This window comes from Pteronotus mesoamericanus, unplaced genomic scaffold (assembly GCF_021234165.1).
Source record: "Pteronotus mesoamericanus isolate MK-2021 breed Mesoamerican mustached bat unplaced genomic scaffold, CSHL_Meso_final contig_116, whole genome shotgun sequence".
Taxonomy (NCBI): Eukaryota; Metazoa; Chordata; class Mammalia; order Chiroptera; family Mormoopidae; genus Pteronotus; species Pteronotus mesoamericanus.
The window spans coordinates 34756741-34781266 of record NW_026555027.1 but is presented as its reverse complement, the minus strand read 5'-3'; the positions used below and the strand labels follow the sequence as shown (position 1 = coordinate 34781266).

Below are 24526 nucleotides of genomic sequence, written 5' to 3'. Positions count from 1 at the left end.
AGACACGTCACTAGGTACTAGTTAAATATACAATACTGTTTTGGGTAGGTATAAACTTTTGGCAATTTCAGGCCCTCAGAGACCCTCCCAAATACTACCAAAGTTGAGAGTAAAGGCTTCCCTTACTATACATTTAACTCCATGTCAAGAATCCCACAGTTACTTTGGGTGTATTTGCTCATGCACATCTATTGCTGGTCACAGTCTAATCGCATCCTTAGCAATGCAGCCACTGACAGCAGGGAAGGTGTTAAGACGTGGAGCACAGGTAACAGACTGGTAATTTCTTTTGAATTCTGAAGAAATTAAAAGTTTGGTATGGGAACAGGCTAGATTAAGGTAATATTTTGACATGTAACGAGCCATATAAGGGATAAAGATATTCCTTAAATGGTTACATGTCAAAATGAGATAGCACTTCTATTTGAAAAATATCAAAAATAAAGTCAGTTCCTAAAGATGGAGCTGGGATAGAAGTATAAAAAGAATTACTTTACCAGAACTAACCAATTATACATAAAGATAATTTTGCATTTATACATAAAACATATGAAAGTGAATCAAACCTACCAATGAATAATTTTATTGGCCAATAAGCATACCTTCTGTCTCTCTGATGTCCAGCACTTTCTTGATTTGAGAAAGAGGCATTAGATGAATATGCTTAAGAGGAGCTGGGGGTCGGGTATGGCCATGAGGACTCCTAAAAGTGCCAATAACCTTGTGGCGTTTCCTTGCTATCTGATTATAGAAAAAAATAAGACACTGTAAGTAATATGAATAAAAACAAGACCAAATAATAAAAAATAAAATGGTACTAATCATATAAGTCAATATGCAGCTCATTTGGCTATTAGTCATTCCAGAATTACCATGGGATAAGAAGCTATGTAAAAAAAATTCATACATGTGAACTGTGTAACAGAAATGCTCATGTTTATATAAGAGTTCAAAAGTCAAGAAACCAGGCCAAGGGACAGGATCTATGAAAAAAATCCCAGAGGTGTGAAAAAACTTAGAAGCACTGTGAGAACTCAGAGGATTAAAGAACTGAGGAATCTTCTTGAGTTCAGGAAAAAAAAAATAGTTGCTCTGGGATCTCTGTATTGGGTTAAAAAGATCAGTGACATCAGTTTAAGAGAATTCATGATTACCTCAGATCCTGAGAACACAGGAGTTAAATAACACAGAAATGGTTCTACCTCTCATATTTTCATACTATTGAGAAAGATCTAAAGGGTAACTATACAATACACTGAACAAATGATACAAATTATATACTCAAGGTGCTGTGTTAAAATATAATTTTACCTATACTAGGGATTCATGCAAAAGGAAGAGATAGCAAAGGAATGCTGGAAAAGCCAGGAGCAAAATCAGAAAGGAGCCTGTGATTTACAATGTACTAAAGTTCTGTGAATTTTATAAAGTCTTTGAAGTTATTATTTTCATTTCCACGAAAGCCTGTTATGTCATTTAGCTTTTTAAAAAGAACATGCCTTTTGAGATTCTAATCATCAACGAAAAGATATTCTCAAAAAATCATCTAGATTAGGTTACTTAATTAATTGAAATTAACTGGTCACCACGATAACTTTAATAAAGTATGGCTGAAAAGTATACCTATCTGTGTTGACCAATTAGAAAAGACCAAAAGGCAGTCAATACCATATTCACATTGAGCAGGTACATGACACAGATCTATTATATATTAAATATTAAAAGTTCACTTACATTAATAGAGTGAAAATAAGTAATAAAGACTCTAAATATTTTCACTAATATTTACATATATTTTACATCAAGTTTAAAAAAACAAAACACCAATAAAATAAAAAAGGAAAAAATATATTCTAAAATACTAAATTAATTTAGATTCAGTAAAATCTGCTATATTTAAGGGAAATCATAAATTTCATCATACTCTTCATTCCCAATTTGCCTTGAGGCTTGGGTTTTATGTTCATTCGTTTTTTTTAGACAAACAAGCTAAAGAATAAGAGTTTAAGATTATAAATCTTTAAATTCAAATTTAATGTTAAAAATAGAGCTCTTTCAGTTACTGAGATTCTGAGACAAAGAAAGAGTAGAACAAAAAGTTACTGGTAAATGAAATGAGAGGCCAGAGTATCACATAATCGACTGAAAGCTACAGGGAATGACAAATGGCAGGAATTAAAGTGGAAGGTAAGTCAATGAGCCAGCTACAGAAAGCATCATGGAATTTGAAGGGGATATAGGATCAAAAATTTAAAGTTAACCATAACTCTCTCAAGATTAAAAACTAGAATGGATTAGCAGTGAAGTACAGATAGATAGCCAACTAATTAGATGAACAGAGCCAGTTGACCTAGGCACGTCAACAGGAAAAACCTAAAAAAACTTTAATAGAAGCTAACAAACAGAAGTACCAACAAACTATGGACAAACAGAACTCCATAACAATGCAAAATGAGATGAATATGATCCATAATTGATTCCACCTAGCTCCTGTTCTCAAAAGCAGAGCAGCCTAAATTTCTTTTATGGGATAGAAAAGAAGTTCTGAATTATCTGCCTCATGATTTCTTATAACTTTCTCAGTTCCGGGTATGATCAATTGTGTACAGTATTTTCACTCTTCTGCGTGTTGTAACATTTCTGGAAAAATGCAAATATCAATTTTCAGTAACCTCACAATAGCAAAACTCTGCTCTTAACACAAGTGAACTTCTGGTGACTGGGCATGATTTACTCTCTAAGATTCCCTTGTATTTTATATTAATATATGTGATACAAGAGCACAACACTAGAAAACAATTAGAAAAGGAAAAAAAGAAAGAGGTATAGTCTTTTTGAAAGGATAATCACTGCAATGACAGAGTGATTTTTTTTTTAACATCATTTAAAAAATAAGCTTTTTATTCTAAGAAACCCAAAACACTAACTTGAAAGAATATATGCATCCCTATGTTCACTGCGGTGTTAGTTACGATAGCCAATATCTGGAAGAAGCCCAAGTGTTCAGTAAATGAGTGGATAAAAAAGCTGTGGTGCATTTACACACTGGAATACTACTCAGCCATAAAAAAGGAAATTTTACCCTTTGCAACAGCAGTGATGGACTTGGAGAGCATTATGTTAACTAAGTAAATAATAAGCCAGTCAGAGAAAGACAAGTACCATATGACTTCCCTTCATGTGGAACCTGATGAACAAAAGCAACTAATGAGCAAAATAGAGAAAGAGCAGGCTGACAGCTGGGGGTAAGGTGGCAGGTACTGGGTGACAGGATTGAGAGACTGAACTGAAGAAAAAACTCACAGACCACAGACAACAATGAGTGACTGCTGGGAGGAGGGGCGGGGAGAGGTAGAAGAGGACACAGGGAGGATAAATGGTGATGGATGGAGACTTGACAGGTGGTGAACACGCCATGCAGCCTAGAGAGGACATGTTGTAGAATTGTGCATCTGAAACCTGTGTAATTTTGTTAACCAGTATCGCCCCATAAGTCAGTAAAAAGAAACATAAATAAATAAATAAATCGCCCATTAAATCTCTTTATGAAAGCGGCAGAAATTTACCCAATAATAGAAATGTCAAATTGGTCTTCTGGTTAATATCCATCTTATCAAAATGAATAGTTTTATCTCCTGAGATAAAGGGAAAAATACACTCCTCTTTATCCTCCATTAGGCTATTTAAGTGTTTAAAAATACACAATCAACAGAATGAAAGAAAAGAGTTGAAAAGCACACAAACGTAGTTCAGTTTGCTTTTAGAAATAACATGGAGGAAAACCTTAACTTCGATGAGAGTTTTAAAATAGAATCATTGCATGCCATCTGATGTACTGACCACCCATACACTCTAAACCGTTAACATAAGGAAGAATCAGAGAATCATAATTCATGAGACTAAGTAACCAAGTTATCTCTCTTTTCAAGAAAATATTGACTTCTTTGATAGAAAAACCTATTTAAATTTCAAAATAAACTTGTAATTATTTTGTACATCTTTTATAAATATACATAAAAATAGGAAGTTCCTAAAACTCTTGACTTAAGCATTTATTTGCATGAAAATAAGCTAAATTTCCATTCTCACTTGAATTTGAAGTCATGAAAATTTATCATACTTCTTAATATTAGGTCCTCTCCTAAAAGCATTCCATTAATAAATAGAATTAAATCAGCAATTGGTCTCAGTCAAAAAACTGTGATTATTTAAGTTCACTTACTTTAAACTTAAATTTAATACTTTAATCAAGGCTTGGTTTTAAACATTCAAGGAAATCACACAAATCAGCGGTGTTAATATTAAGTACAACTTTACCTCCAGGCAATCGTTGAAGAGAAAGAGAGTTACTTGTTCTCCTCTGTCACAGGGGTGCTCACCTAGAGAAATTGTTTCAACTCGTTGGACTAAGCTTCGGTGAGAAGATAAAAGATTAGCCTGTATAGATTGAAAATATAAACACATCACTTGAGAATAAGGAATTATTTTTAATTATAATTTAAAAGAAAGCAGTGCCATGATTCGTTTACATTAAAATTGTAGAATCTAAGTAAGAAAGAAAAAATAAATTGACAATCAAAAATGAATACTTACTGGGCATCCATCTACTTCATAAACAATATCAAAAAATTGCTTTTGAGCTTCAGTTTTCCTCTTATCCTCATTAATATGCCTGAAAAATTGATAAGGTTATTTTTAAAACTTTAACTTTTTAAAACAACAGAATATGGAAACTGCATACAAATACATCATGTTATAATAAAAGTCCTTCCAATGAGTTAATCTTAATTCTGATTAACGGAATCAGTTAAAATATTCCCTAAAAGTATCTGCTACATTTTAAAAAATTCCATACACCCTTCAGAAAAGTACAGTTTGCTATACTCTTTGCTATATTCTCTTTTTTTTAAACTATACTCAGTATACACTTCCTAAAATACATTATATCTGTATAATCTTCATGTTAACAGGTTTAATTATAAGTTCAGTTAAGGTTTTACTAAAGTTATTCCCAAGTCATATGCTAATCATTTCACTGAAACAAAACTAAGACCACAGCTTCCAGACAAGATGAAATAAGGAAAGCAAATACCATATTTTGCCATGCATAATGTGTACTTCTTTGCCCAAATTTTTGAGGGAAAAATAAGGATGCGCGCATTATACATGGGTATAATGATTACATACCATGTGTATAATAATCCCATGTATAAATGTGTACAAAAACATGGGTGCACATTATACATGGCACCTTTGTATATGGTACCCTTCTGACTGAAGCAACTAAAAAACTGTCAAAATATAAAGAAACAAGCATTCTCAAAACACTGGAAGTCAATTCCTGTGTGACATGAAACAAACAAGGCAAGCTGGCCAACTATGTACTGTCTATAAGAGACACATTTAGATTCAAAGACAAGTAAGATGTAAGAAGAAAAATACATATTCTTTTCAAATGCTCATGGCAGTTTTTCAAAGATAGACCACATGATAGGACACCAAGCAAACCTCAGCAAATTCAGGAAAATTGAAATACCACCAAACTTTTTCTCGGACCACAAGGGATTGAAACTGGAAATCAACCTCAAAGAGAAACTTCAAAAACTTGCAAACTCATGGAGACTGAACAGTAGACTATTAAACAATGAATGGGTCAATAATGAGATAAGAGAAGAAATCAAAAAATTTCTGGAAACAAATGAAAATGAACAGACAACTGTCCAAAACCTATGCGACACAGCAAAGGCGGTCCTGAGAGGGAAGTTCATAGCAATACAGGCTTACCTAAAAAAGATAGAAACATTTCAAATAAAAGACCTAACACTACAACTTCAAGAACTGGAGAAACAACAACAAGTAAATCCCAGAGCAAGTAGAAGGAAGGAAATAGTCAAGATTAGAGCAGAACTGAATGACATAGAGACGAAAAGAACAATTCAGAGGATCAACCAAGCCAGAAGCTGGTTCTTTAAAAAGATAAATAAAATTGACAAGGCTTTAAGCAGACTCATCAAGAATGAAACGGAGAGGACCCAAAAAATAATATCAGAAATGAAAGAGGAGAAATAACAACTGATACCACAGAAATAGAAAGGATTGTCAGAAACTACTATGAACAATTATATGCCAACAAATTTGAAAATCTTGATGAAATGGACACATTTTTAGAAAAGTATAATCTTCCAACACTGAAGGAGGAAGACACAGAACGCTTGAACAGACCGATAACAGCTGGGGAAATTGAAGCAGTCATCAAGAAACTCCTGGCACACAAAAGCCCAGGGCCGGACGGTTTCACAGGAGAATTTCACAAAACATTTAAGGAAGAGCTAACTCCTGTCCTTCTCAGACTATTCCAAAGAATCCAAGAGGAGGGAAGACTCCCAGACTCTTTCTATGAGGCCAGCATCACCCTGATCCTAAAACCAGATAAAGACCCTACAAAGAAAGAAAACTACAGGCCAATTTCACTGATGAACATAGATGCTAAAATCCTCCACAAAATATTGGCAAACCGCATCCAGCAATACATTCAAAAGATTATCCACCACGATCAAGTGGGATTCATCCCGGGCATGCAGGGATGGTTCAATACATGCAAATCAGTAAACGTGATACATCACATAAATAAAAGACAAAAACCCCATGATCATCTCAATAGATGCAGAAAAAGCATTCGATAAGGTACAGCACCCATTTATGATCAAAACACTCAGCAAAATGGGAATAAATGGGGCATTCCTCAACGTAATAAAGGCCATATATGAAACACCTACAGCCAATATCATACTCAACGGGCAAAAACTGAAAGCTTTCCCACTAAGATCGGGAACACGACAAGGATGTCTGCTCACCGCATCTTTTCAACATCGTATTGGAAGTCCTAGCCACAGTGGTCAGACAAGAGAAAGAGATAAAAGGCATCCAAACAGGAAAGGAGGAAGTAAAACTATCATTGTTTGCAGATGACATGATAGTGTACATAGAGAACCCTGTAGACTCTACCAAAAAACTCCTCAACCTAATAAGTGAATTTGGCAAAACAGCAGGATACAAAGTCAACATTCAGAAATCAAAGGCATTTTTGTAAACCAGCAATGCAATAGAAGAAATCAGAGAAAAAATACCATTCGATATAGCAAGAAGGAAAATAAAGTACCTAGGCATAAATTTAACCAAAGAGGTAAAAGACCTGTACGCAGAAAACTATACAACATTGAAAAAAGAAATTAAGGAAGACACAAATAAATGGAAGCATATACCGTGCTCATGGATTGGAAGAATTAATATCATCAAAATGTCCATACTACCCAAAGCAATTTATAGATTCAACGCAATCCCTATTAAGATACCAATGACATATTTCACAGAAATAGAACAGACATTTCAAAAATTTATATGGAACCATAAACGACCCCGAATAGCCTCAGCAATTTTGAGAAAGAAAAACAAAGTAGGAGGGATCACAATACCGGACATCAAACTCTACTACAAAGCCACTATACTCAAAACAATCTGGTACTGGCACAAGAACAGACCCATAGACCAGTGGAACAGAATAGAAAGCCCAGAAATAAGCCCAGGTCTCTATGGGCATCTAATATTTGACAAAGGGGGCAGAAGCATAAAATGGAGCAATCATAGCCTCTTCAACAAATGGTGTTGGGAGAACTGGATGGCTATATGCAAAAAATTGAAATTGGATCATCAGCTGACCCCCACCATACACAAAAATAAACTCAAGATGGATAAAAGACTTAAATATAAGTCACAACACCATCAAAGTCCTAGAGAAGGACATTGGCAGGAAACTCTCAGATATCCCACGCAGCAAGTTTTTCACTGATAATGTCTCCTAAAGCAAGGGACATAAAGGAAAGAATAAACAAGTGGGACCTCATCAAAATGAGAAGCTTCTGCACGGCTAAAGAAAACATCAGCAAAATGAAAAGGGAGCCAACTCTATGGGAAAATATATTCGCTAATGATACATCAGATAGAGGTATGATCTCCAAGATATATAAAGAACTCAACTCGACTCCACTCCAAGAAGACAAACGATCCAATCAAAAAATGGGTTAAGGACCTGAGCAGACTCTTTTCCAAGGAGGAGATACAGAGGGCCCAGAGGCATTTGAACGGATGCTCAGCATCACTAGCCATCAGAGAAATGCAGATCAAAACCACCATGAGGTACCACCTCACACCGGTAAGAATGGCCATCATAAACAGATCCACAAACAACAGGTGCTGGCGAGGCTGTGGAGAAAAGGGAACCCTAGTCCACTGTTGGTGGGAATGCAGACTGGTGCAGCCACTGTGGAAAGCAGTGTGGAATTTCCTCCAAAAGCTGAAAATGGAACTGCCTTTGGATCCAGTGATTCCCCTGCTGGGACTATACCCTAAGAATACCAAAACGCCAATACAAAAGAACCTATGCACCTCAATGTTCATAGCAGCACAATTTACAATAGCCAAGTGTTGGAAGCAACCTCAATGCCCATCAGTAGATGATTGGATCAAAAAGTTATGATACATATACACAATGGAATACTACGCAGCAGAAAGAAAAAAAGAAGTACTAAACTTCAGGACAGCATGGATGGAACTGGAGAGCATTATGCTAAGCGAAATAAGCTGGAAGGGGGGAGGGAGGACAAATACCATATGATCTCACCTATAAGTGGAACCTAACCAACAATACAAAGATGCAAGGAAAATAAGACCAGCAACACTGAAAGGAAAAGAAATCAACAGAGACAAGAGGGAAGGGGGGGCGGGGGCGGGGAAAAGGAAGGGAAGGGGAAAGTCAAGGAACATATAGCAAGGTCTCATGGACAAAACCAAAGGGGAAGAGCTGAGTGAGGGAAGGGGGGAGGGGGCAAGGGAAAGTGGTGGGGGGTAGGCAGAGACAAATGTATTTGAAAAAATAAATTAAAATAAAATTAAAAAAAGAAATGTTGAATCATTAAAAAAAAATTTATGGTCAGCTGATTTTCAACAGAAGTTAAAACTAATTTCAGTGGAGAAAAGTTGGTATTTTTACCAAAAAGTGATAAAATAGATTTCCGTTAAAAAAATAAATATTGATCTATACCTTACCCTTATACCAAAAAAAAAAAAACCCTTAAAATGAATATTGGACGTATGATTTTTATCTAATAATTAAAAGTACAAAGCTTCTTGAAGAAAACAGGTAACCTCCGTGACCATGAGTTAGACCAAGATCACCCAAGAAAAAATTACAAAATTACCATCCATGGGGGAAAAAAACCTGATAAATTAGATCCCATAAAAATCTAGAACTCCCATTTTAGAAAGGAACTGCTAAAAAACTAAAAACAAGCCACAGAGTACAATATTTGCAAATCATGTATTTGACAAAAGTCTTTTCTTAACCAACTTTTTTAATAGGGCAGTTTTTTTAAAAGAACTCTAAAATAAGAAAATCCAAATTAAAAAAAAAGAAAGACAAGAGATTTGAACATACATGTACATATAACAAAGAAGATAATACGGATGGCAAATAAGCACATGGGAAAATGCTAACCATCCTTTGTCACTAGGGAAAATGCAAGTCAGAACTACAATGAGATACATAGCTACACATCCATTAGAATTTCACAAATTAAAATGAATGGGGGTGGGGGTAAATGAGTGAAAAAGTTGAAGGGATTAAGAAGTACAAATTAGTAGTTACAGAATAGTCATGGGGATGCAAAGAACAGCATAGCAAATATAGTTAATATTGTAATAATATAACTGCATATGGTGTGAGATGAGTACTAGATTTATCACAGTGGTCGCTTTCATGTTATATAACTGTCTAATCACAGGGTTGTACACCCAAAACTAATACAATATTGTATGTCAACTGTAATTCAAAAATAAACATTTTGATAAAATAAAAAATAAAAAAATAAATAAAATGAATGATCATACTTAAGAACACGGAGCAACTGGTACTCAGGTCCTAAAAATACACTGTTGATGCGAATGCAAAATAATACAACCACTTTGGAAATAGCAGGATAGATTTTTAAACACCTGCATGACCTAGCCATTTTTACTCCTAGGTATTTATCCAGAAGAAATGAAAGTATATGTCCATAAAAAGATTTATTCACCAATGTTCACAGCAGCATATTGGTAATAGCCAGACAATGAAAATGATCAAAATGTTCACCAACACATGAATGGATAAACATGGTATTTCCATACAATGGAAAACAATAAAAGAGAATGAACCATTGATATAAGCAACAATAAGGACTAATCTTGAAATAATTATGCAGAGTATTAAAAAAAGTCTGACAAAAGATAATATACTGTTTGATCTAATTTAGGTAAAATCCTAGAAAATGCAGATTATACTGATTAAAAAAAAAAGAAAGAGCAGTTGTTGCCTTGGGATAGTCTGGACAGGGAGAAGCAGGAAAAGTGATACCAAAGGCGATTAATAAACTTTTGGAGGTGACAAAAATGTCGCTTATCTTGACAGCAGTGATGGTATTGTGGGAGTATATGTATGCCAAAGTTAATCAAAATATATTTTAAACATGTATAGTTAACATGCTGAAACTAGTAAAACAGAAATCTATAACAAATTAATGTTTATAAATTAAGTATGTGTAATTAATGGTGTTAGAATCCAATTTTAGTGCTTTTTTTGTTTGTTTTGCTGAAATAGCAAGGACTAGTTAATTGGTGCTATCTCAGTATTTCCTTTACCTAACAGGTTACAGTTGTTTCAATCAACCACAATAAGCATTTAATCCCTATGCTAAATGTTCAAGAATCTCAAGAATTCAGATATGCTCAAATTCTCTAAGGTTTACATATCAGCATCGCAATTCAACAATAAAATAGCAGCTTCTATAAAATCAACATATATTGAAAATCTACAAGCAAGCCATTTAGGACAGAGATATATTAGAAAGATTTGTAAGGTCTCAAGACGCTTAAATAATGTTGAAAAAGAAGAAATCTTTAATCACCAGTCTTATGACTTTGGCCCATTACCCCTGGACCAGCAGTCTCTGTGGCACTCCTCCAAAGGAGGCAGCAGGTCTAATGAGTAGTTTTTTCCCTAGTTAGGTTACTTTATAATCTTTATTTACCAAAATCTATTACATATAAATAACAAATAGCATATGCTATTACCAAAATAGTGGTACAGTATGATACACACTAAACAGATAAATTAGGCAAGTAATAGCCTCTCAGCTTTTCGCTTTTGGGAAAATATATTAACAATGGCTGCCTACTTCAAAGAGTTTGTTGAAAGAATCAAGGTAAATAGTGTCAGAGGTTGTTAAAGCATGAAGTGTTGAAAAAAACTATTTTCCTGGCCCCAAAATAAATCAAAAGCAAGAAGACTGATGAACACATAAAATACAAATGTAAGCAAAAAAGAAAACATGCATAGAATGGTCAGTAGCAACTGAAACTGGTGTTCACTAATTTGAGCATTATTTTACTGTTGGACCCTCATCTTGCAGCTAGTAAAGTTCCTTGCTAAGAGCTCCTTTGCAAGTATTTTAAGAAATATTTCATATTGAGCCACCTCATGGGATCTCAGAAAATACTTCATTATATCTATTAAATATGTTGATATGTAAAGTCCTAAGAGATGAAGTGCTCTCGCCCTCTATGAGACAAAACAATACCAACATAGTTTTCAACTCTAATCATAGTAGTCAGAAAAGAGCATTTCTGATCAGAACTATGTCTACAAGTTTATAACAATCAAGGGCCCAAATCAGTTTTATTGAGTTTATGCTTTTCTTACATCTCCAACCAACCCTGACAATTTAATTCCTTAAAATTCAAGTTAAGAAACAAAAAGCTAAAGGTAAAGTGAAGAAAGTATTATAAACCTTTTGTTTTTATTTCACCACTGTCAAATACCCAAGTTAAATTTGGGCAGTTTATATGAATATGAAGACAAAAATAAGCTATGACTAGAGATATATATGAAGAAAACATCTATTAGTAAATTATAACATTTTCAAATTTGCAAACCATTGCTATTCTCTGTGCATAACAGTTTAATACTTTAAGAAAAAATGTTTTTGATTAATCAGTGTTTTATTACAACATTCTCATCATTTCAATGTGTAACTACACTATTAGAAAAAAAGCTTCAGTATTTTACAAATATTTGTTAACATTTTCCTCTCTATGACTAATTGTTCTATCAATTCCATTCTACATCCAAGGAACAATAAAAAACGGAAATAATGCACTTACTTCATTACTTCCCTTAGTGATTCAATAGCATTTTCTAGCATGCTTTTGTCAGGATTTTCTTCAGCTGTATGCTTCTTAAGGTCTGTAATGATAAAATGTTTTTTCCATCATTAACAAAAATTCAGTGGTTTTCCTTCTAAGACTTAAAAATGTTACCCATCTTAATAGATATAGATTGATAATGTTTAAAGACATAGCCAACATTCACTTTAAAAAAATACTTACTCAGCATTCCCTTAAGAGCACTCTTTCTACACATGTTAAGGCTTCCACATTTTTTTTATTGACTTAACTTGCTATTGCAGGTAACACGTATTTCACTATCTCAATTTCCTTCCAATGAAGGTTGAGGACTTAATAGATTCCTTAAACTCTCTCCATGAATGAAAACACACGATCATCAGTTACTTGAGAAATCATTATGCAGGGATGGGCAAAATTAGGTTTACAGTTGTGTGTACAAGAAAGAATTTAGTCTTGTATTATTATTTATTAATTACTGTGTTACTTGTATTACAACTGTAAACCTACTTTTGCCCATCCCTGTATGTTGTATTTTGTACTGAAGTCCATGACTCCATCACAGAGAGAATCTGTTGCCCTTCAGAGCAGGTTTTGTTTAGTTTACAGGTTCATGGGATGCTTACAGGTTCAGAGATGCTTACGTAACTTTGACTTTTTTAATCCAGGTTGTTCATAACATTTCCTATGCCGTTCCACCAAAGGGTTTCCTAGTATCACATCCACCCAAACTTTTATATGGATTGATAAAAGAATGGATCAGAAATCAAGCTCATTTTAGTCATGACAAAATGTGATGGATGTCTACAGAAACTTAATGGAAAAATAAAGATAAGCAAAAATATTTACATACACACACACACACACACACACACACACACACACACACAGACTGCTGTGTAAAGTTAAAAGTTTGCTTGCCCATATATTCTCTTTATAATCTGTAAAATAGAACAGCTTTTAAAGACCAGAAAATTGACCTCCAGTCAAGATGGAGACATAGGTAAACACATTGCACCTCCTCATGCAACCACAGAAAGAATTACAACTAGACCTTGAAACAAGTAACACTCAAACCTGTCAGAAAATTAAGCTGTAAGGAAGTATATTCAAAGTGATGAAAAGCAAGGACCTACAACCTAGATTATTCTATCCAGCAAAGCTATCATTTAGAATGGAAAGGCTAATAAAGTGCTTCCCAGACAAGGTAAAGCAAAAAGAGTTCATCATCACCAAGGCATTATTACATGAAATGTTAAAGGGACTTATATAAGAAAAAGATAATGATCAAAACTATGAACATTAAAATGGCAACAAATTCACAACTATCAACAACGGAATCTAAAAAAAAACAAATGATGCAAACAAGCAGAACAGGAACAGAATCACAGATATGGAGATCATTTGGAGGCTTATCACTTGGGTGGGGAAAGGGGGAAAAACAGGGGGAAAGGTCCAGGGATTAAGAAGCGTAACCGGTTGGTACAAAATAGACACGGGGATATTAAGAACAGTGTAGAAAGGAGTAGGCAAAGAACTCACATGCACAAACCATGAACATGAATGAACTAAGAGGGGGAGGTTTGCAGGAGGAAATGGGGGTACCAGATGGAGGGGAGCAAAGGGGGAAGAATTGGAACAAGTGTAATAGCAAAATCAATAAAAGTTATTAAAAGAAGATGACTAGAAAATCATTTTATCAGCTCTTAATTCTAAACTACATTAGAAAAACTTAGAACAAAAATTGTCAATTTTTAAGCAACTACTACAATTCAAGTTAAACCAAGTATTTTAAGAAAACAGATTAAAAACAGATTAAAGTTACAAAATTAGCCTCCTTGTTAGTTATGTATCCTACTGTAGTTAAGGTCTGAGAATCAAAATGCTTTATTACAGATTTATTCCTGTCTGTAATTTAGTTTTCATACTTAAATTTTTAAAATATAAAAACTGACACTGTCCTAAACATGATCACTTCCTTAGTGAGCTAAATGTACAGATATGCTTGCCTTTTACTGCAGACAAAATTTATTCATAAAAATTAACTCTGCTGTAAAACTCCCTTGCATTGATATTTATAGTGTAACTCCTAAAACAAATGAATGTATGTTTCAAGAGTGTTCTGCACAATCTAAGAAAAAAACAGTAAGCATTGAGAGCAAGTATACAAAACTTTACTATGATTTGAAAAAAAAAAAAAATAACTTGAGACATATGAATAATCTCTTGCCTTGTGATTTTGTGAGTAAATGGTGTGTTTACATACATATAAAATGATTTTAAATTAGTGATACACCATGAAATGTAAGGAGACTTTTAGTGGAGAGATAAAAAGTGCAATACTAGTCAATATAATTGACATCAACTCTGGCTGTTGTGGCTTGTGGATTAAGTGCCAGTCTACGAACCAAAGGGTCACCAGTTCGATTCCCAGGCAGGGCACATGTCTGGGTTGTGGACCGGGTCCCCAGTAGAGGGTGCATGAGAGACAACCCCACATTGATGTTTCTCTCCTTTCTCCTTCCCTTCCTCTCTCTCTAAAAATAAATAAATAAAATCCTTAAAATATAAATATAAAATTGATATCAGAACAAATAAAGCATTTTAGGCCAGGCTGTTTTTGTAACACAAATGATTAAGGTTATCCATAAAGATGTTATCTATGTAAATGATATAAATGTTAATGCTGAAATCTAAGAAAACTATGAAAACAAAAAAGTTTCCAATTTTTTAGAATAAAACCATTCCACAAAATTATCCAAAGTGGTCTGAAAAATGATTAGACAAGTACCATTCAAAAGTAATGCAACACTGGGTAACCTCTGTACTGGTCGGATGAGGAGTTCAGCAAGGCTTTGCCGTCCACATTCTGGTTTAGCTTGGTTTATCTGAAAGGAATTAATTTATTCAACAATTTTTAACAAAGCTTTTTTTCTACAAACACTAGACAACCTACATTTATCAGATTACACCTGATCATTAATGTCCTGATGGCTAATTGCCAAAGTGGGGTGGTAGTTGTTCAGTGGCAGATTACTGTGGTCAAAAAATGTCCCAAGTCCTGAAATGACTTCCTGGCCATCTAAGGGTTACATCTTAACCAGAAAATGAGTTCCTCCACACACTATTATATATTTCATCTTAAGATGCTCTTAAATCTATCATTCACAGGAAAAAATGTTTTAAAATATTAATTATGCTACCCTGACTCGTGTAGCTCAGTGGGCTGGGTGTCGTCCCGCAAACTGAAAGATCTCTGGTTCGATTCTTAAGAGTGCATGCCTGGGTTGCAGGCCAGGTTCCTAGTTGGGGGCACGCGAGAAGCAACCAATTGATGTTTCTTTTGCACATGGATGTTTCCTTCTGTCTCTCCCTCCCTTCCCCTTCCTCTAAAAGTAAATACAATCTTGTAAAAAAATAATAATTAGGCTGACACCACTGGATAAACAAAGGAAAGGCACTGATGGGGGGCAGGGGAATCACTAAAGGCAAAACAAAATCACCCTGGAAATTTTTTAGGTGCTTGAGAACTAAAACATGGATAACCTAAACATAATAGTAATAACAACAATAACCATATACAACATTCTCATTCACTCAGCTGACTCGTGGACCCTGCTACCTAATATGTCAAATCTTCAGAAGCTAAATATCACTGCCACTCTCAGGTACAGCTAAAGTTAACAGATAACATTAAGGTGTCCTTACATGCATACATTTTTACTAAAAGTATAATTTTAATAAACTCCTTCAGAAATTATTCCCAGATTTTTATTTGAAAGAATGTACATTACCTTCAAAAAAGCATGAAATCTTGGTTTCTGTTTTTCACACTTAATAATTGTTTCCTTGCTCATTTCAAAGAAGTTTATAAAGGGTGGGTAGGTTTTTACCAAATCTTTTGACTAGGAAGAATAAAAAAGAAATTAATTTGTAATGTATTTCATCCTTAGACACTAAAATTTAAAGTCAATGATCGACAATCTGACATATTGAAGGCAAACGTTTGTAAGTGTCTTCTCATTCTCATATTAAATAAAAAATATTTTTTAAAGTTCATACTCATGAGTGAGTTAATTGCTAAACAAAATGCATCAATTGGTACATACAGCCTAGAACCTGAAAAATAAATAAAGACCAGAAAGAAACAAAAATATATTACAGCTTATTGTACTAGTATAAGCATTGCAATTTTAAAAAACTTCCATAAATTTACAACAAAGAAGCCAAGAACATATAATTGAGGAGTCTGTACAATAAATGGTGTTGGAAAAGCTTGACAGCTACATGCAAAAGAATAAAACTAGACTACTATCTTACACCATTCACAAAAATTAACTCAAATAGGTTAAAGACTAGAATGTAAGACCTGCAACTATAAAATTCCTAGAAGAATACAAGGGAGGTTAAGTTCTTTGACATGGATTTTCGTGATGTTTTTCAGGATCTGACTCCAAAGGCAAGGGAAACAAAGCAAAATGAACAACTAGGACTACATCAAACTAAAAAGTTTCTGCACAGTGAAGGAAACTATCATCAAAAGGAAAAGACAACTACCAAATAAATGGGTGAAGGTATCTGCCAATCATATCCAATAAGGAGATAATATCTACAATATATAAAGAAATCATAAAACTCATCAACAAGAAAAACCTGATTGAAGAAAGGACAGGAGAATCTGAATAGACTTTTTCCCAAAGAAGGCATACAGATGGTCAACAGGCACATGAAAAGATGTTCAATATCACTAAATATTTAAAAAGGGAGAACCAAAGCCACAGAGATATCAACTCATACCTGTTAAAATAACTACTATCATAAAGACAAGAAATAACAAGTGTTGGAAGGATGTGGAAAAAAGGGAACCCTGTATACTGTTGGTGGGATTGTTAAGTGGTACAGCCACTACAGTAAACAGTATAGAGAATCTTCAAAAAATTAAGAACAGAACTACCATATGATCCAGGAAGACCTTCCAGGTATTTATCCAAAGAATTTGAGTAAGCATCCCTATGTTCATTGCAGCATTATTTATAATAGTTAAGCTGTGGAAACAATCTAAGTGTCCGTCAATGGATGAATGGATAAAAATGTGATTTTATATATATACAATGAAATGTTATTTAGCCATAAAGAAATTAAATCTTACCATTTGTAACAACATGGGTGAAACTTGAGGGTATAATGCTAAGTAAAATAAGTCAGAAAAAGAAAAGAAATACCATATAATTTCACTCATATGTGGAATCTTAAAAAAAAAACAAGAGGAACATACAAAACAAAACAAAACAAAAACAAAATCATAAATACAGAGAACAGAACAGTAGAGCGGGGTAAGGGGGTGAGCAAAAGAAAGGAAGGGGTCAACTGCACGGTGACGTATAATAACCGAACTTTCGGTTATCACTTTCTATCTGTATGTAGATGTTGAATTATACTGTTGTATAACTGAAACTTGTGTAATAAAAAAAAGTTTATAAGTTCAGAACACAGGCATTAGAATTAATCTGTGCAGAACATAAGAACAAGCTATCATTTATTGAAGGATCCAAACCATTACAAGATTAATTTTATTACTCAAAAATGGAAACAAGAAAATGAAAAATGTCTTGGCTCACTGAGGAGACTAAAAGGTATCAAAAAGGTATGTGAGACTAATTCGCATATTTGTAATTCACAGCCAACCAGAAAAAAAATCTAAGAAACTATATGGTAAGGATGGAAGTTAGAAGGCCTCAGAAAGGAAATGTGCCAGAACCCGAGGCACTGAAACTTAAAAATCGTATTTAAAAAGACAAATAAATTTATAAATCCTATTCATAGCACCTTATTCAAAATACGTTTACTTTATTTAAAAAAATTAAGCTATGCTGTGGTTATGTTAAGAATCAGTTCCTTAGAAGCTTTTAACAACGACAATAAAAAGGGACTATCAACTAAGGAAAAGTAAAAATAAAAAATTTTTAAAAATCATTAATCTACGGCCATTTGTGAAGGGCAAATAACTTGATATATAGCACAACGATTATAGTACAGTATAACAATTACCGTTTCTAATGATGACTTTGAGCTATTGCAAGTGTTGAATTTTATATTTTAAATACAATGTCAAGGTTTTAAAAGCTCTCACGTTTAAACAGGTAACTTTCATTTTCTGCCAATCCTTTGATACAATACTTTAATCTGAAAACTTAAAAAAAATAAAATACTTACATATTTAAGAAAGATGTCACCAATGCTTTTGTTTTCATCCCAATTAACAATAAGATCTTCAAGATCATCCTGAAAGAGCACAAAATGAACTTGACAATCCCTTAGACATCTTTTAACATTTTTGAAGATACTTTACACAGTGTCTTAATTTGATGGGCAAAACAATTAATAACACAGTCTTTCTCATCAACAAGGAATTAACTTGAGAAAAACATCCTTAGGAAAAAAACATTAAGAAAGTATAGAGTAGCCCTGGCTGGGTAGCTCAGTTGGTTAGAGTGCTGTCCCCATACACCAAGCCTGTGGTTTCAATGCCTAGTCAGGGTACCTATAAGAATCAACCAATGAAAAATGCACATAGGTAGAGCAACAAAATTAATGTTTCTCCCCACTATCTCTCAAATAAATAAAAAAGAAAATATGGAGTTATCAAATTAATAAGACTAAGCCTAACTTCTTATTATGATGTGACAGTTCAGTATCTTTTATTAACTATAAAGCTAACTGGCATTATTTATTATAGAAACTACTTTCATTTGTGCTGCTGAAGCATCTTATTTAACATCAACCATTAGAAACTAATCTAACTAATCTATAATACGGGTCAACAAACATTACTTAAAGAAGCCATAATGGTTTATGTCACAACACTTAACTCTGTCCTTGTACAGTGGAAACAACCATAGACAACACATAAATAATTGAGTGTGGCTATAGTTCAATTAAACTTTCTTTACCAAAAGCAAAACTTTACCAAAATCCCAAACTGCCTGGATTTGGTCCACCAACCATAGTGTACTAATCCCCAGTCTAAAAAATTCCTCAATTATCATACTAAAATATTACATATTTGGAAAAATTTAGAAGACACTTAAAAGCTTTATAAGTAATAAAATACAAATCAGATGATAAAATGAGATGCCAAGAAATGACATGCCCTAATTGAAATTCTAAAAATGATTTTAAAGTAGACATTAATCAATCAGTTCTTATACCAGAGGTTGTCAACATATCACCTGCAAACCCCACAGCATAACTTTTCAGTGGGATCCATGAGATTAAAACTATTTTCAATTACAATACTAAGGTATTTGACTTTTTCACTCTAATTCACTCACAAGTATACAAGAGTTTTCTATAGGCTACATAATGTGTGATATTGCAACAGATTGAATAAGGAAACAGGTTTGAGAAAAAAAATCTCCTATTATGTCAGACAAAAAATGTAAAACAACTGCCTTGGCTGAAGCTCAGCGGATTGAGTGCCAGCCTGCGAACCAAAGGGTTGGTTAGATTCCTCATCTAGGGCACATGCCTGGGTTGCAGGCCAGGTCCCCACTGGGGGGGCCCGAGAGGCAACCACACATTGATGTTTCTTTCCCTCTTTTTCTCCTTCCATTCCCCTTGTTCTAAAAATAAATAAAATCTTCTTAAAAAAAGGAAAATATCACTCACTATTTATTTTGACAATTATTATTTTTCATAAAGAATATGTTATTTCTGCTACCATGAGTTGTTATTACTTTAATTTACTAATATATTTTAAATTGGATATCCACACACAAAAAGAAAAAACCCTCACCTCACTCCAAAATTATCTCAAAATGGATTATAGAGCTAACTATAAAAGCTAAAACAATACATTTAGAAATAAGAGGGGGAAAAAAACAAACTCGGCAAAAATTTCTCAGATATGATCCCAAACGGACAGACAATACATGAAAGGAAAAAAAATATATAAACTGGACTTCATCAAAATTAAAAACTTTTGTACTTCACAGAAACAATTAAAAAATGAAATGACAAGCAAGAACAGATTGGAAGAGAGTATTTCCAAAAAACACATAGCTGAGAAAGGATTTGTATCTAGAATTTATAGAGAACCCTTACAAATCAATAAGATAACAAACCACCCCATCAATAAATGGACAACATATCTAAGCACATATTTCAGCAAAGATAATATACAAATCGCTACAAAGCACATGAAAAGATATTCAACATCATTAAACATTAGGGGAAAGTACATCAAAATCACAACAAGATACCTCACATCCTAGAATGGATATTAAAAAAGCGTAACTATTAATGAGAATGTTGAGAAATTTGAACCCCATACATTACCACTGAGAATGCAACATGGTATTTTTAAAAAGCCTATAATTTCTCAGAAATTTTAAACATAAGATGACCATTATGACCTAAAAATTCTACTCCTAAGTATCTACTGAAGAGAAATGAAACAACTGCCTATACAAAATTTGCACACAATGTTCACGGCAGCATTACCCATAATATCCAAAAACTGGAAACCACCTAAATTTCCATCAACTGGTGACTGAATAAAGCAATGTCACAGAGTCATATAGTGGACTATTATCTGGCCATACAAAAGAACTACTAACGTGCTTCATCATAGATGAAATTCAAAAATTTGCTAAGTCAAAGAAGCTAGACAGGTATCACATACTGTATATTTGTATTTACATGAAAATCCATAGAGTAGTGTAGCAGTTGCATAGAAGCACAACTAGGAATAGGAATTAACTATAAATGGACATGAAGGATCTCATCGGGGGAGGTAGAAATGTTCAAAAAATGGATCTACAGTAATAACTGCATCACTTGGCAAAGTTATTAAAATTAATGAATCGTATATTTGAAACATGTTAATTAAAAAACACAGTTATCTCAGTAAATCTGTTTAAAATGATACAGCTTAAAAAATATTTTTAAATTTTGTTTTAATTTCAAATATAGTTAAACCCACCCAAAAGTTCCTCAGTAATTTTGAGGGATGAAAAGAGATCTTAAGAGCAAATAATTTAAGAACCATTCTCATACACTATGAGATTCAGAAAAGTTCAAAAGAAAAAGGTTCTTTTGACAGGATAAAAGTTAACTCAAAGCAAGACTCCTTAACAGTCCATAAGTTAAGAACTAAGATTTAACAACCTAAAATTATACTTAAAAGAGGCAAATGAAGGGAAAAAATGAATATAAATAAAACTAATCTTGGGGTAATAAAACTAATATAGTGGATCTAGCACTAACTAACTAGTTTTAAATACTGGCTCTTGGATTTCTTAGTTCTGTGCCCTTGGGCAAGTTACTTAACCTATTAGTGTTTGAATTTCCTACTCTGAAAAATTAGGATGGTAATCATTCATATCTCATAAAGGACTAAATTAGTCAATACTTGTATAGCACTTTAAAGCATCCCAAAAAAATAGTAGTGCTCAATATGCTATTATTAACTATATTTTCCTATGTATTTAATATAATATAGGGGGTATAGTTGGAAAACAGTGATGCAAGAGAAAAACTTATAGCTCTGCCAATATAATGTAGTAGTGTTTTTCCACCACATTCACATAACTTTTATTACAGCATACTGTTATAATTGTTCCAATTTAATCATTAATTACTGTTCTTAGCCTTTTATTGTGCCTAATTTATAAATTAAACTTTATTGCAGGTAAGTGTGTACAGGAAAAACAGTACATATATGGCTTGGTGCTATTGTGCTTTCAGGCACTCATTGGGGGGTCTTACATGTTCCCCTAACCCTGAGAATAAGGAGGGATGGCTGTACAACTTTTGTAACTCAAACTCCGTGTTACTGTCTGCTTCTGCAGAGCCCAACCAGAAACAAGGGTGACATCAATGGTAGCAAAAATTCTCTACTGTAGGATGGCTGTATATACTTATGTAAGAACATTGCTATTGAGAAGCAAAATAATCTCTAGGTTCTCTGAAAAGTAGCCCACTCTCTGGTTAACCTTTAATTCCTAATGCTTGTTGATTAAATGAAGATTTCTCCCTTCATTTTTAGCTCATGAATTAAGTAATATAGAACCTGAAACCTCAAACCACAGTTGTGAACCAGTATTCAAACTCAGGTTTGTCTGACTCCAGATTCCCTGTCATTCCACTTGATGTATGCAGTATTACACCACAGTTCCTCCCCATTAGAAATGGGGAGTCAGATTTGCCAGGCAAGCAAGCCCCCAAGAGAGTAATTCACAGTGCCATCATTTCCTACAATGTTCCTGTGGGAAAATGTTTGACCCAATTTAGGACAGACACTGAGACAAACATAGCTCTTTCTCCTTGTCCAAAACACATTAGAAATCCTCCATAGGATTCTCCCAACCTTTTGTCCTGGCCACCAGAAAAGAGGGTCTCTATAGCTCTAAGACAAAGAACATAGCTCAAATCCTAATAGAAAAGTAGAGGAAGTAATAAGCAAGAGATTATGAAAACTGAGCTGGGAGCATTTGAGTTCTTGTTCTCTGGCATATGTCATCAGTTTAGCTCAAATAAACTCTTATAAAAATTCAAAAAAAAAAAAGAACAAGAAAACTAAGCTACTTTTTTCATTTCTTCTTCATTAAGATTCTTTCTATACTGTTAACTACTTTTATATAAAAGATGGGTTTCTCTTTTACCTAGCTCACTGCACAATAGATGAAATCAGCCAATTCCCCAATATACACCTGTTCCTGAAACATGTATGACGGCATCCTGAAACTTACAATAAATTAACAAAGGATAAACACAAAAAGAAGAAAGTACTCTTTCCAATCCCTCCCTTTCTCTTTTGTTTCATCAGTTCCATACAAATGCAGGCATGTGTACCTCAAGGACCAATGTTAATACTGAAAAGGAAAAATTCACTTAGAAAAAGAGATGTTTTTAACATGTAAAAAATTCTCAATCTAAAGATCGGTAGCAAACTAGAACTTGGAAGCAAGTTAAGAATGAAGCAAAAGGCATCCACATAATATCTAGATGAGAAAAATACACTGATTTCCAATCCTGATTCAGGCATTTAAAATTAGCATGACAATCATTTAGCAAACATTTACTGACAGAAATCTAAGCACCAGACAGAGTGGCTATATATACAGTGGGAATTTAAAAAAAAAACACAAAAAACAAAAACCTCACAGACACAGAGAACAAACTGGTGGTTGCCAGAGGCAAGGAGTGGGAGGTAGGCAAAGTGGATAATCATGGTCAAAATGAACACACTTCCAGCTATAAGATAAATAAGTGCTGGGGATCTAGCATACAGCATGGAGACTATAATTAATAATACTGTATTGTAGGGGGAAACCCCAAAATACTGGAAATTTATTTATAAAAAAATTGTGTATTTATTCTTATATGTTTAAACTTCAGTCACCTTCAAATTACTCTTCATTTAATGCAATATACCTATCGAGACATATTTTCCAGTACTCAAAAACCGTTTTTGAACTCATCAATTTTGATGCCTTTTAGTGCTTCTGCCATTTTTTGTTTCACCTCTTCCATAACTGCAAACTGTTTCCCTCTGAGGACTATTTTCATCCAGGAAACAAAGAGAAAGTTGCTTGGGGCGAGATCTGGTGAAAAGGGAGGATGGGGCATGGGAGCCCTGCCATTCTTTGGTCAAAAACTACTGAACAGTCCGTGCAGTCGGGGCAGGTGTGCTCGTAAATCACCCATCAAGAAACGGCAAAAATGTTGAAAGAGTATTCAAAAAAAACTTCACAGAAGCCTAACGCAGCCTCTCACGACAATGCCAGCTGGTACACTGATACAGATGGGTTCCTAGAACACTCACCTAGTGGAAGAAGCCTGTACTAGAAGGGGCCTGCCTTCCAGAAGATAATTCCAGTTTTTTGAGGGGGCCCCATCATATATGCAAAAGTTGCTAAGAAAGATTTTAAAAGTCCTCACCAAGAAAAAAATAGTAATATTATGTAATGATAAGTGTTAACTAAACTTACTGTGATCATTTTACAATATATATATCTCTCTCTCAAACCATTACATTGTACACCTAAAATTAATACCATGCTATATGTCAATTACATCTCTTTAAAAAACAAAGCAAAATAACATTGGAGTTTAGAACAGGCTGTGAAATTAGACCAAAAAAAGGGTACAAATCCTATATCCAGCAATTATGAATGACTTAGGAAAAATTACCATATTTTGCCAATTAAAATGTGAACTTTTTTGCCCAAACTTTTGAGGGAAAAATAAG

At 33.9% G+C, this 24526-nt stretch overlaps 1 protein-coding gene across 1 annotated transcript in view; it reads right to left on the bottom strand.

Moving 5' to 3' along the window:
* The window catches only part of ECT2 (epithelial cell transforming 2), a 61844-nt gene that overhangs the window by 12433 nt on the left and 24885 nt on the right, over positions 1-24526 (bottom strand). Inside the window, exons 15-21 of the mRNA XM_054577051.1 lie at positions 18487-18555; positions 16068-16178; positions 15065-15161; positions 12253-12334; positions 4594-4672; positions 4318-4437; positions 603-741 (exon numbers count right to left, since the gene is read on the bottom strand). Coding sequence (XP_054433026.1) covers positions 603-741; positions 4318-4437; positions 4594-4672; positions 12253-12334; positions 15065-15161; positions 16068-16178; positions 18487-18555 — 697 coding nt within the window. The remainder of the gene's footprint in view (positions 1-602; positions 742-4317; positions 4438-4593; positions 4673-12252; positions 12335-15064; positions 15162-16067; positions 16179-18486; positions 18556-24526) is intronic.